The sequence below is a fragment of the Haliotis asinina genome, chromosome 5 (genome assembly GCF_037392515.1).
Source record: "Haliotis asinina isolate JCU_RB_2024 chromosome 5, JCU_Hal_asi_v2, whole genome shotgun sequence".
Taxonomy (NCBI): domain Eukaryota; kingdom Metazoa; phylum Mollusca; class Gastropoda; order Lepetellida; family Haliotidae; genus Haliotis; species Haliotis asinina.
Window position 1 is genome coordinate 76,690,356 of NC_090284.1, and position 13,573 is coordinate 76,703,928.

Here is a 13,573-nt window from a genome sequence, read left to right on the forward strand (position 1 = left end):
GCAGCATGGGGAACATTTTATAGAAACTGATTTTACAGATATTAATCAAATCTTATCTCAACCCCTTTGGTTCAACCATGAATTCCAAAATAGTAATTTTATTATAAGACATTGGTATTTTGAGGGTATTCACTCTATAAGAGACTTGTGTAATGATCAAGTATGGCTAGTCACAAGAAAGTAAGATTCTTTATGGATAACAACTTCTTTTATTGTACTTGATGCATCGTTTCAGTATGGATTCATATACCGTTGTCAAACAAAATCATTTACACTAGAGGAAGTTGCTATACCTAGAGAATGTATATAGAGATGTTGGGTTTTGTAAATCCATCTCTGAATTTGAGTTCCATCAAATCAAAAATCATCTCAGCAGAGATGGTGAACTACTGCGTGACTGGAAAGTGTCATTCGTCCAAGTACAAAGCAGGACTTGAAAGAGTCAAATCCAGTCATCCGAAAAAATGGCAGTGGTTTGTTTGCAACCCACAGACATAAAAACTTGTCATTTGTACAAGTATCACACCTGCCTAAATACATAATGTGGCAGAGACTGGACTTGGGTGCATGAGTCATAAATCAATTTATTTTGTTTATGGAGCATAGCCTGATAGGTGTTAAGTTCAAATGGCATGTGGTCAATGATTGAAGCTGTCTATTGTATATTGTCTTTAGCAGACAGGCAGGCAGACATACAGGTGTCAATAAACTAGACATTGAGCTTTCTCTGTGACAGAGGCTGCTCACTACAATCAACAAGTTTTTCTTATGTAACGAGTAGATTATTTACTTGTTTGTGTACACAATCAAGATTAGACTACTGCTCACGACCTCATACTCCGAGCATGCATACTGTTTCAAGCTCCGCGAACCCATTCACTGCGCATGCATTATGGGCATAGCGCAGTACAGCTGTTGAAACCAGTTTTACCCCCAGCGCTGGGGGGAATTTAGTGAATCGTTTGAACTCCGATTTCATGGGCTTTTTTTTCATCGCGTTTTTTTTTTCAACTTTATAGACTGAATTGGCACTTTTCATGATTTGTTTCGGTAAGTGCATACCTAAAGGTATCAGAATCTGCAAAGTTGTGTTTTACATTGCATGTGACCTTTAATAATGCTGATAGGATGCGCTATATCTGGTAATGTGAAAGTAACTTGGTTCTAAGTTTCATCCATTTCTACTGTATTACAAAATAATGCAGAGCAATGTATTTTAATGTTGAGATTTGAATCTGACATTCCCTAGGATTGAGCAAACACTGAATGACCTTGGCATTGCTCTGTTATTTAAGAGTCTTTTAGTCTCAGCTGTTCAAACAACTTACTCCCAGGTTTCAACAGCTATGCTGTGCTACGCTCGTAACGCATGCGCAGTGAATGGGTTCGGGGAGCTTGAAACAGTTTGCCTGCCCAGAGTATGAGGCTATGAGCAGTAGTCTAATCTTTCTTGTGTACACAAACAGCTAAATAATCAACTCATTACATAAAAAAAATCATGTTGATTGTGAGAAGCAGACTCTGTCACAGAGAAAACTCCATGTCAGGTTTATTGACACCTACGTGTCTGACTGCTAATGACAATATGCCATGCACAACTTCAATCATTGACCACATGCAATTTGAAATTAACACCTATTGGGATTATGCACCGAAAACAAAGAGACAGCTAAGCAAATCGGCAAATGAACCAGTGGCCAATGACAAAGCGTCATTACACATGAGTGCCCACCCACACCCACATGAGTGCTCTGACTGGGTTTGTTATGACGGCTGCTTCGTTTCCAGGTAAACCCAAGTACAAAATACTGCACTTTTGATTTGCAATTATACGCTTATAATTTTGTTTAATTGTTTTTTCACAATCATCAATGCAATTTATATATCATGAACAAGTGATAAATGTGTTTTAATTAGGAGATAAACGTCATATGTTGTCCAATTTTATGGGTGTTACTGAGTATTTGAAGCATGGGAATACATTTGGAACCGACGACGGTTTCTGGGAATCTAATACCATCTGATCGTGTTTTTCAACCAATCAGATTACAGAACACAATGACGTTTGGTTTACAATTTTTGGGTTGCATGTGACCTTTAACACAAAAGACCTCTTGGATAAGATCTTACTGATGGTGAAAGTTAATCATGGTAAATTTTGGGCCTGTTTTCTTACAATGTATTAAGAAAAAATGTTCTAGTGGGCAGTGAGTGTACTACCAAAATTTGATACATCAGAAATTAGTGTCTGGTCAAGACAACAATGGCTTACAGGAAAGGTAAGAATATGGCTTAAAACCTACCAATCACATAAGTGTTGGTTGCTGAAAACTGATGACTACAACCCTGAAATACCTTCAGGCATCACAGGAAAGAGAAGCAAATGTTTTCAGCTTTTAAACAACCTTTGACAAACTACTGATAAATACAACTAGCAATTAAATTAGACAGTCATGAAGGAAAGCTGGACCAAAGCATTATTATTATATCAAGTTAAGTGAATAACTGATTCTATTGTATGTTCTGAAAATAAGTAAATGAACAACTAGTTCATATCAAATGTGAGGTGAAATGAGGTTTAACGCCATACTTTTGAATAATATGCTCACATGATGATGTGCATGCATGCATATGTCTGGCTGCTTGTGCTAGCTAGTGATTGTTCACTCAGACACTATGCCACAGTTGAGCAGAATACCCCACTCCGACACAATATACTGACTCCGAGCCGACCAATCCTTGTATTACATATGAATGCCGAGCGACAGGCAGAGAACAAGGAGTATCATATTTCAATGTGTTTTCAAACCTGCAACCTTCCCATCTCTTTTGGTGGACACTCTAACCACTACACCATGTAGGTGGCCAGGCTAATGGTCAGTGAAATCTGACTAAACAAGCAGAGATAGCATGTTATAGGCATTAGTGTCTGCACAGCTTAAATAAAACTACACCTCTACACCAAAATGGAATGAGATGCTACAGAAGGGAAACAGTGAAATAGTTCTAATATAAACTGAAAACAGACAGAAGAATTTTACAAGAGTCATCAGAAGATGACACCTCCCCCCGACCCCCACATATTTGAAAGGACAATCATCTGACACTTACTTGATGTTTTCTTAGATTAAATTTGAATCATTTCCATGGAAATTATGAAAAATATAAATGCCATATATTAGTAAATAGCAAAAGGCACCACTTCAAGAGCTGTCCCATATATATGCCAAGATCTGTTGAAAGATATCAAATGGTTTTCAAGTTGTCATCTGGAAAGGAAGCCTATCCCTCCATTTTGAGACTAAGTCAGAATTGTTTCAATGGAAACAAGGAAATATAAAAATGCCAAAATATTGTAAATAGCAAAAGCACACTGCCTCAAATATCTGCCAAGTTTTGCTGTAACATCTTGAAAAGTTCTCCAGTTCTGCTCCGGAAACAAAACCCATCTCTCCATTTTGCAGAATCGTTTCCATGGAAACTGGGAACATGATAAATCACAAAAGTCTGTAAATAGCAAAAGGCACCACTTTGGGGTCTGCCACATATATCTACCAAATTTTGCTGACAGATATTAGGAAGTTCTTGAGATGTGCTCCAGAAACGAAACAAACCTCATTTTAGTTTTGCAGAAAAATAAAGAACGGATTTTGAGTTCTGCTCCAGAAACGAAGCCCATCCCTCCATTTCGAGACGAAGTCCGAAACGTTTCCATGGAAACCAAGAAAATCATAAATCACAAAAGTCTGTAAATAGCAAAAGGCACCACTTAGGGTCTCCCCTACATATCTGCCAAATTTTGCAGAAAGATATTTAGAAGTTTTTGAGTTGTGCTCCAGAAACGAAACCCAGCCCTCTACTTTGAGACTAAGTCCAAAACGTTTCCATGGAAACCGAGAAAATAATATATCACAAAAACCTGTAAATAGCAAAAGACACCACTTTAGGTTCTGACTCATGCATGTAACAGATTTTGCAGAAAAATACTGAACATTTTTTGAGTTCTGCTCCAGAAACGAAGCTCATCCCTCCATTTTGAGACAAAGTCCGAACCGTTTCCATGGAAAGCCAGAAAATTATAAATCACAAAAAGTCTGAAATGTTTCCCTAGAAACGGAGAAAATAATAAATCACAAACCTGTAAATAGCAAAAGGCACCACTTTGGGGTTTGCCACACATATCTATCGAATCTATCTACAGAAAAATATTGAACGTCTTTTGAGTTCTGCTCCGGAAACGAAGTCCACCCCACCATTAGACTAACACCAAAATGTTCCATGGAAAACAAAAAAGATAAAACTGCCAAAACTCTGTAAATAGCAAAAGGCACAACTATAGGTTGAGATTATTATATCTATCAAGTTTAGTCTAAAAATATTGAACGGTTTCTGAGTTATGCTCCGGAAACAAAATGATTATGGATGGATGAGGCGTGGACTATATCCCCCCGCATTACATGCCTATTGTCTATAACAATATGGGCGATGTTCGGAAACAGACATGACAAAACACAAATAAGCAATAATACTGTAAAGCAATTTAGACGTAAAACAGCAACAGTCTGACCGAACAGCAGATGTCCAGTGTTACACACATTAACCTGGAAAGTGTAATTGCCAGAATATTGATACCATAAGACAGAGACCCCAACACAAATACTGGAAAATCAGCTCGCCCTGTCACTGTCATAGATCCTTGCCTCAAAACATGCATATATAGGTCCTGTAATCTGTAGAATTATTTGTAATATATTGTAGAATATCTGGCATCTTACCTCAGGCCTAAGAGCAATAAATTGTTGAGATGACTATCAACATTATATCTTATTACACATAATATAATTTAATTATAAAATAATGTAATTTTATTTCTTTTATATGTCAATCAAACTGTCAAATTACTTCTTTCAAACTTCAGAAATGATGAAAAAATGAGAAAGTTGTTATTAAGTGTTTGCAAAATCATAATACCATCAATCTGTAAAAGTTCTCAGTTCTACAAAAATAAGAAAAAAGAGGCATAAATCTCATTTGCCACATAAACCCAATACATCATGGAGGATTTTTTGTATATCCTGTTATTTGCTATGTGACAGTTTGAGACAGCTAGGGATCACAGACAGACACATTGCCTGACATATGACACAGCCATATATGAGGTCATTAGATCTCCTTATTTTGGTGCCTATTCTGTTGCAAATTCAGGTTTACCACTTTGACTTGTTCCAAGTAATTAATTTTAATCATGGAATGGATATTGTACTGAATGGTTTGTATTTTCATATGTCCTACATTTACAGTACACCCTTGTATTTTCACCTGCTATATATTTTGTTCCAAAATAACTTTCAAAAGAAGAGATTTGTTCTCTCAACATAAAGTAAATCACTGTAAGGGAGAGAACTCTGAAATGAATGACTACCACTTCCAGCTGGTAAACTCTCACAAGTTCTATTTGACACAATTTAAAAAACACTGTATGTCTGATCACCATTATGTACCCATCTTTTGGTTGGTATGGTTCATAATTAATCTCATTATGTAGTCATTTGTCAAAGATCCACTCTGCTAACAACAAGTGGACCTTGACTGCAAATCCGCACATAAACAGCAGTCTCATCATAAAGCAGAGATTTTTATCTGGTTTACTCAAACAGCTGAAAACAGGGATGAAATCTCATTTAAGAATGAAAGTAACATAAGGTATCACTAATAAAAGCATATACGACAACAGTTGCTGTGGTATTTCAGTGTAGCATTATTAATTTTCATGAAGTGAGTTTAGAGTGAATTTTTGTAGAATTTGACAGGCAAATGTGAAATTATCTCTGCTCTGTACACTTAATTTTAGTTCAGTTTTCCAACTACTGCTTATCTAATGAGCAACTTACGCATAGGTCCACACAATACACACAATCCCATAGGCCACAATGTTAAAGGTCTCGACACTGTGCATAGGTCGACAAACTTGATGCCACTTGATAAACAGCCAAGGGAAAATTAACAGAATTTATGTGATTGTAGGTAAGAGTATTCCTCTCAAATGTGCAAAATTTGACTTGGATCTTACATAAATTACATTCCTGAAAATTATTTATGCTACACTAAATGAACATATAGTTTAAGTGCATGGAAATTATGTCAAGTGTCCAAATATACCTTTCACACGTCTGTGGTTGTGAGAAAACATCTATTTATACTGCAGTTACAAAAATATGATCAGCGGCATTGAATGGGTTGTACACATCGGTGAATAGCTAATTAAGCATCATAAAATTCTGTTTTAATAACCTAACTAATAGCGGAGTAGTTTTTAAGATACCACTAAAATATGTTGATAACTGTTAGCTAGCCAGTAAAGTGTTGAGAAATGGACTCATCCCATGAACCCTTTTGTACCTGGACTGTTGTTACATTACATATCTGTAATGAATGAGAATCTTCTCAGGTAGGTAACTGTACCATCCATGCTGACAACTGTACCCTCTTTTATCCATATTTCTATTTTCATTTCTAAAAATATACCACTGGACCAGTCGCCACCCAGAGACCATATAATCTATTATATGGTCTCTGTCGCCACCACATCATTCTGGAACATTACAAATCATTCTGGATCATCACACCATATTTCTTCCTGTTAAGTCTGTCGTCAAACGGGATTGCCATCAACTTTCAATCATTGGTTTCCGATTATTGTTTAAAGCGAAACAACAGAGGAGAAAAGCCACCATGGTGTAATACCAGAAAGATAATGAAATGTCCGGGATAGTATGATGTACTAAATCGAATTAATTTGAAAACGTATCTTTTTGCACTTTGGCATACCCCAACTTGTGTAAAAGATGAAAGGAATGTTCGTGTCTTGTTCCTTCCAACTGCAGCAGTGGCGTCACGAGAGCAAAACTTCCATGAACGCCTGAGTCTTTTTACAAAGAGGTGATTAATAGCCTTAATAGGCCTGGTTTAGTAGTTACGCGGTGTAAAGTACACAACCTTTACTTTACTCGTACTGTAGTTCTCTCCCAAACATATTTACCTGATATCTAAATGTAAACCTCTTCGAAAGTGCACCAAACACGATGTCACTGGTGTGCAAAGGTGTTTAGCTGATGAAAAGAACATCTTCTCGAGCTGTTAGTATGTTGTCACAGCCTGTTTATTATAGTTCACAAACCGAGCATCGTTTGGTAACTTTGCCACGCTTTGGTCTTGTGCAGACGAAACATTCCGGCGTTCGCGTTAACGAGATTTAGAATAACAACTTTAAACACAAAAAGTTAATGTTTTCTGCTATGAAATGTTAACATTCTCTAATATCTATAATTCAGAATATTAATCATTTTCACCGTAGTAAATGGCAAACAATTCCCGCGACCCCGAGAGGTCACATATCAGGTCATTCAATATGGCGACTGCAGAATCAAAACACGATCCGAAGGGGGGTGTAAACACCCTAAGTTTACAAGAGGAACTCGCTGCATGTGCGCCTAGAGCTGGCGGTGATGAGTGGCCGAAACCCGTAGTTGCAGGAGCTGCCGAAGAAAAGGTTGCTAAGTCAGGACCAAAGCCACCTTCACGAGAAAACCAACCGCGACCGAGAGTCAAACGAGAGCGTGAGTTTAGCAAGGGATACTTTTCAGCTGTATAACAATGTATTTATCTTTGCCTGACTCTGACATCTATGTTTGTATTTTGATTTAGAAGAAGATGCAAAACGTATTTCCGCTCATGATAAGGTACTTGACCATAATCCTCGATCTATGTCAATGCATGAAAGTTTTGACAACATACTTGAAGATGAAACTCACCATTTAGAAAGTGATAGGAAACTTCCGGAAATTAGTCTCAAATGTATAGGATTCTTTTTGTAGATGCTATAGTGATTACAAATATTAATCCACATTTCCCATGACTTTAAGTACATACATTATCCTGCCATGTGTTTTTGTTAATTGTGTGAATGGTTATGGCTGACAGTTTCCTTTCGGGCATGTTTCAACACTGACAACAGTTCAAAAACCTTCCCACTTTTCAGCGTCGTCTTACGGTCTTATTAAGCTGAAAGTATTGCTTTGACTCCTCTTTTAGAAGGTAAATTGTCTTGCAATTAAGCATTGGGGTAGTTTTACACTTTTCACCTCCTATTGTCTTAAAGAGAAGTGAATATTTACTAACACAATCTATTTGTTTTTTTCTTTTTTGATATTCTGCAGCTTGTTGTGTGCTGATCATTAGAGTCAGTGCTCCAAATACATTACAGACTCCTAAGTTCCGTACACTTTGATTTGTGCGCAATAGCTTATTATGTTGACGTGTGGCACAACCGGACCTTAGTCGGCTGAAATGCGGTAATCCCCATCTCTATTTTTAGCTGTCATGTGTATTTGTCTTGTGCTTTCCCTTTCAATATACGATTGATTATCGCGATGTGCACTTGCGCAATAGCGACTCTCTCCACTCCTTGCCGAGTTGACGTCAAGGTCACGATCCGCAAACCTCAACACTCGACAACTCATAGCGGTAAATATAAAAAGCACTTACGGTACGGAAGTCCGGAATAATGTATTTTAACTGACCAAAAATGTAATCTCCATATACAGTGATAGGTTTCATACAAACTGTTTTCAAAATTAAAAAAAAATAAGATGTACAATATTTGATGCCTAAATTATGATGTATTTTTGCTATGCTCCTAATTTCGTACTGTGAGATTTCATTTTTTTCTCATGTAATATTTATTCACATGAAACATTTGCAGTCATTGATATACATAAGGATGTAACATATGTAGATGTAGTATGAAAATAGTTTATATGGCCGTTTTGAAAGTCTATTTTGAAGTATTCACTCATTGTCAGAAATGTATTTATTGATAGTATTAGCCCATGGCTACTATTCATCACTCCTACGGCCACGGCAGGGTACGATCTAATGGTTAAAGTGTTCGCTCGTCTTGCCGGTTCGATTCCCCACATGGGGACAAAGTGTTAAGCCCATTTCTGGTGTCCCCCGCCATGATATTACTGGAATATGTCAAAAAGCGAAGTAAAACCACACCCCTTCACTACTCTGCAAACACAGCCTTGATGTGAAATGACAACATAAACATTGCATACCAACAGAAACTACATATTTTAATCCATGAACGTTATAACAACAAATACATAAAAGTGAATACACAAAGATAAACTGTGAATACTCATAACGTGTCAGCAACACAGTAGAACAATTTGTCAGTCAGCCTAACTGTTATTTACACAGAAACTAATACAATTTTATATAACACAAACACATAAATTACACTTTTACGATTATTAATCAGTCCCAAATAATATCAATAACAACACTGTCAACTTTACAGAAAATGGCGCTTTCAAAATCCATTCAGCGCCAAGAATCATTGGAAGCGGACATGAACTAGTGAATGTAGTCGCCCGTACAGCTTTAAATTAATCCTGGATGACGTGTTTGTTGAATACGAAGCTGAAGTAATACTTGACCTGCTGCAGAAATCTTAGAACATTCTAGATGTAGACTTGCAGTGGCAGAAGTTGTTTGTCGTATAATGTCATATCAAAAGACACTAAAAGACCAGATGTCTGCAATTTGTTTAGCAAGACGTGTGCTTCATGTTTATGACCAAAACAGATGTCAACAAGATACAATTCTGGAACATGTTCGTTCGGTATTGTGTCAAATTGGACAGTATTTAAGTAGATAACTTCAGTCTCGTGTTTACTTTTTTAGATGGGCAGAAGACGCCAATACACCAAGCAGGCCCTGGAGGGTACAGTTGCCACAGTTACGGGTCAGGGTCTGTCATTCCGAACTGCGTCAAAACGTTTCAAAGTTCCCGTCATGACTATAAGAGATCATGTCAGGGGGATGCCCGAGGGAGGGAGTCTTGGCTGCCAATCAGTGTTATCAGCGGCCGTTGGAGATGGGATTGCCGACCAAATAAATGCCGCAGCACTAACCGGGTTCAGCCTTACCCGTCATCAGCTGATTCTAAAAGTGGCATGTATATGCTTAAGACTTAAGCTGACGACTCCTTTCAAGAATGGCTTGCCTGGTAAAGGGTGGATAGCTGGCTTTATGAAGCGCCACCCCGACGTACATCTGAGATCGCCAGTCCCTCTCACCACAGTCAGTGCAAGAATGCTCAATCCGTGTGTCACAAATAATTACTTTGATGAACTTGAGGAACTTGTCCACAGTCTTCAACTAAACGATAAACCACACTTAATTTGGAACATTGATGAAACAAGTGTTCAGCTGACACACAAACCAACCATAGTTCTGGCGGAAGCTGGTGTTAAAAATGTTCCTGGGTATGTGGGGAACATACGTGATAATGTCACGGTTTTAGTCTGCATAAATGCTGCGGGGGGCAACATCCCCCCTATGGCCATAGTTAAGGGGAAGACCCCCCAAATGCCTCCAGGCTTACAATACTCCGTCGAGAGTGCTTGGCACAGCCTACACATACCAGAGTCGTGCATGGATGGAGGGCCCTCTGGAGGAAGAGTGGTTTGAGCCCACTTCCTGAAACACTGTGGACCTGAGAGGCCTCAACTTATAGTGCTGGACAGTTCGCACGAAACACTTGGGCTTCTTGAGAAGGCAAAGGCAAATGATGTAACCATCCTAGCTTTTCCTCCTCACACAACCCAGTGGCTTTGCCCTCTAGACAAATCAGTCTTTGGCCCACTCAGGAGGGAGTGGAACAGGGTTTGCGGCGAATTCATGGTGCAAATTCCCAGTAATCTAGTGACCAAATGGGAGTGGCCCCGTTTGTTCAAACAAGCTTACAGTATTGCTTTCATGCCCTCAGATGTCTGCAGTGGATTTGGGAAATGTGGATTATTCACTGTAAATAAGAATTCCATCCCAGATAAGGCTTTGACGTGAGCTTTGAGCCATCTGGAGAAAGGGGAGTTGCTGATATTCCACTTGTTGCTGAAGCTGACAATCCGGTCAATTCTGGCACTATCACACCTGATGCCGGAGTGACTGCTACACCAGTAGCTGGGACATCAGTGGATTCTTCTACATCTAAAGCAGCAACACCAAAGGGCGCATCTCTCCTGTCTGACACTGACTTCCTTCTGTCTGTTTTGGCAGGTGACACTCCATCTTCTTTAGGTGGACAATACTTGTTACTACCTGACTAGCATTATGCATATACCCTGGATGGAAATGTTCTGTATTTGATATTTTTTTGTATATTCAAATTAGTGTGCCAAATTATTAGCAGCCATTGTTGACAACAGAAAAAACGTGACATCGTCACACTCCAGCATAAGCTGATTATTATCTTTGTAGAAGAATGCTCCTGATAGGTGGCCTCATTCACATATTACACGTTGCAGTGCCAAGTTTGATTCAGTAAGATGATAAACTGGTTTCATGGCTGTTTCCTCAGTTTTAACAGGCGCTGCACCACAAATTGGTGGTGGTCCCGTTGATATCACGTAATGTAACCCGTTAGTTAAAATGCGGTTGTGAGGAAAAGCGCTCAGTTGTATAACAATGGGAACTCCGCCCACAAGAAGTGTTGCAAAAAATACTGTTTTCAGAATAACGCCACTAAATCAAAATGTCTTATTGCCTATCTTGTATTATAATCTTGTATTGTTCAAACTTGTACCTTCTGCAATGAATTTCTTGATTTTGACGACACGTGACATACAACATATCGATTCTGCCCCCATGAGACATTGTGGTGCACCACTGTACTACAGGTGCTCCCAGTTAGTGATTCGGTTTCCATTTTTTTTGTTAATTTCACTTGAAATACTATTTTCCTGTATTGCAGTGCAAAAACTCCTTGTGTCAAAACCATGAAATTCATTTTTTACATTCGTTTCCTTCTGACGCTAAGTTAAATCTCTATTCCCATGCTTGCATTATCAGATGTGTTAACAGTTCACTGTGTAACTTTGGAAGGATGCACTGATTCAACCTCAAACCGTTGATGACAATGATGCACTGTTACTACGTTACTGCAATTCAGATTTTCCCACGTAATGTGTCAGTAAGGACGACCCCCCTACCCCATCCCCCACCCCAAATTCCCCAGAGCATGCTACAAGTCAGTTACCTAACCCGAAACTCTTATTTCATGTCTTATCCTATAACTCTTGGAATTTCTAGTTTATTGGTGTAGTAAAACTACATGGTGTGTATTTCCTGTGTTTGTTTTCAAATGCTTTTAGAAATAATTATATTTGTGTATTATAATGTATTACAATATGCTTATCTCTAAAGGATCAAATAAAGAATAAAGCTTTACATTTAAAAAAGATATGCATTTTCAACATTAGCTAAGACTGACAACACTCGATATTCATCAACTTAAGTTCATTATATTCTACTGATAACTATGAATAAAGAAATGTAAAAATGAATATACTTTTAAACTTGATTTACCTCCAGTCATTATTCAGAGTCAATAATTAACCAGTAGATCATACTAGGTGTTATTTGTATTAAGAACTAACAGCAGCGAAAGTGTTATTTAGGTAGTGTGCGGAATTATAATACGTGTACGATATTAGAAGAAATAGCGTACGGTATTACAGTCACTCTGTACAAATTTAAATGACTGAGGGTAGCCTCCTTTGACTGTACACATGGGGAAAACGGAATGCACAACCGGTTTACTGAGCATGCAAGATGATTGGATGACCTTCTAAACAACATGCGCCATGACACAGTATTTGTAACCAAAGCGATTCAGGTGATGCCTGTGGCCAAACGTGTACGGTATTCGGAGCACTGACTCTAATCTGTATATAGGAAATAGCAGAGATATGTGCAACAATTTGTTTGGTTGACTTGTTTCCTTATGAAACTTCTCATCCCCAGTTCCAATAGTGTATCTGTATTTATGTACAATATATGAGTATCAGTGGAGATCCATGTTATGATGGTTAGTATTGGTCTTCAGGAACACTTGCTTGTTCTGATCAGGTAATTAGTGACTAATGAGATAAGGTGGTCAGCATGGTCAGACTTGCTGATGTGATTGGCATGTCAATGTATCATAACTGCATAGATCTCTGCTCATGTTGTTGATCACTGTATTGTCTGTTCCAGACTTGATTATTAACTGACTACCAACATAAAGCTGGAAGACTGCTGTGTGCAATAGACAAACATATATCACATTATCACCTGTCACTGGATCAATGTTTAACAGATGAAATCTTCATGAAAACAATTCTGTTCACATGATTTAATCACACATTTGTTGAATCATGATTCTAGTTCAAGTAACAATCGCACAGCACATTTTCATGGAAAAAACACAATATTAGCTAGTCCAGATTCTGAAATGAAGTGTTAGTTGTTACTTGCAATCTTGTTTGTCATTTACTTTGAAATGGTTTGAAAAGAAAAAACACATTTTATACAAGAAAAGATTGTGATTATTGTTTTGTTTATTGAGGAATCAATCAACCAAATATGGAAATTGTCTGAATCCCTATTGTAAAATTTCACAACCAAAACACATTCTTAACAAAGTCAACCAATAATTTTAATGACCACACATATCAAAACAGTT

At 37.9% G+C, this 13,573-nt stretch overlaps 2 protein-coding genes and 1 pseudogene across 3 annotated transcripts in view; 2 read left to right on the forward strand and 1 right to left on the reverse strand.

The window, feature by feature from the left end:
• Nucleotides 1-7,244, reverse strand: part of LOC137285322 (bifunctional methylenetetrahydrofolate dehydrogenase/cyclohydrolase, mitochondrial-like) — a 31,290-nt gene extending 24,046 nt beyond the window's left edge. The window contains exon 1 of the mRNA XM_067817680.1: nt 7,040-7,244. Coding sequence (XP_067673781.1) covers nt 7,040-7,125 — 86 coding nt within the window. The 5' untranslated portion in view covers nt 7,126-7,244. The remainder of the gene's footprint in view (nt 1-7,039) is intronic.
• A 153-nt stretch (nt 7,245-7,397) lies between these two features.
• LOC137285324 (RUN and FYVE domain-containing protein 2-like) overlaps nt 7,398-13,573 on the forward strand; it is a 75,440-nt gene continuing 69,264 nt past the window's right edge. For both annotated transcript variants that reach the window (XM_067817681.1, XM_067817682.1), the window contains exon 1: nt 7,398-7,616. In XM_067817681.1, coding sequence (XP_067673782.1) covers nt 7,409-7,616 — 208 coding nt within the window. In that variant the 5' untranslated portion in view covers nt 7,398-7,408. The remainder of the gene's footprint in view (nt 7,617-13,573) is intronic.
• On the forward strand, nt 9,751-10,914 carry LOC137283255 (uncharacterized; annotated as a pseudogene).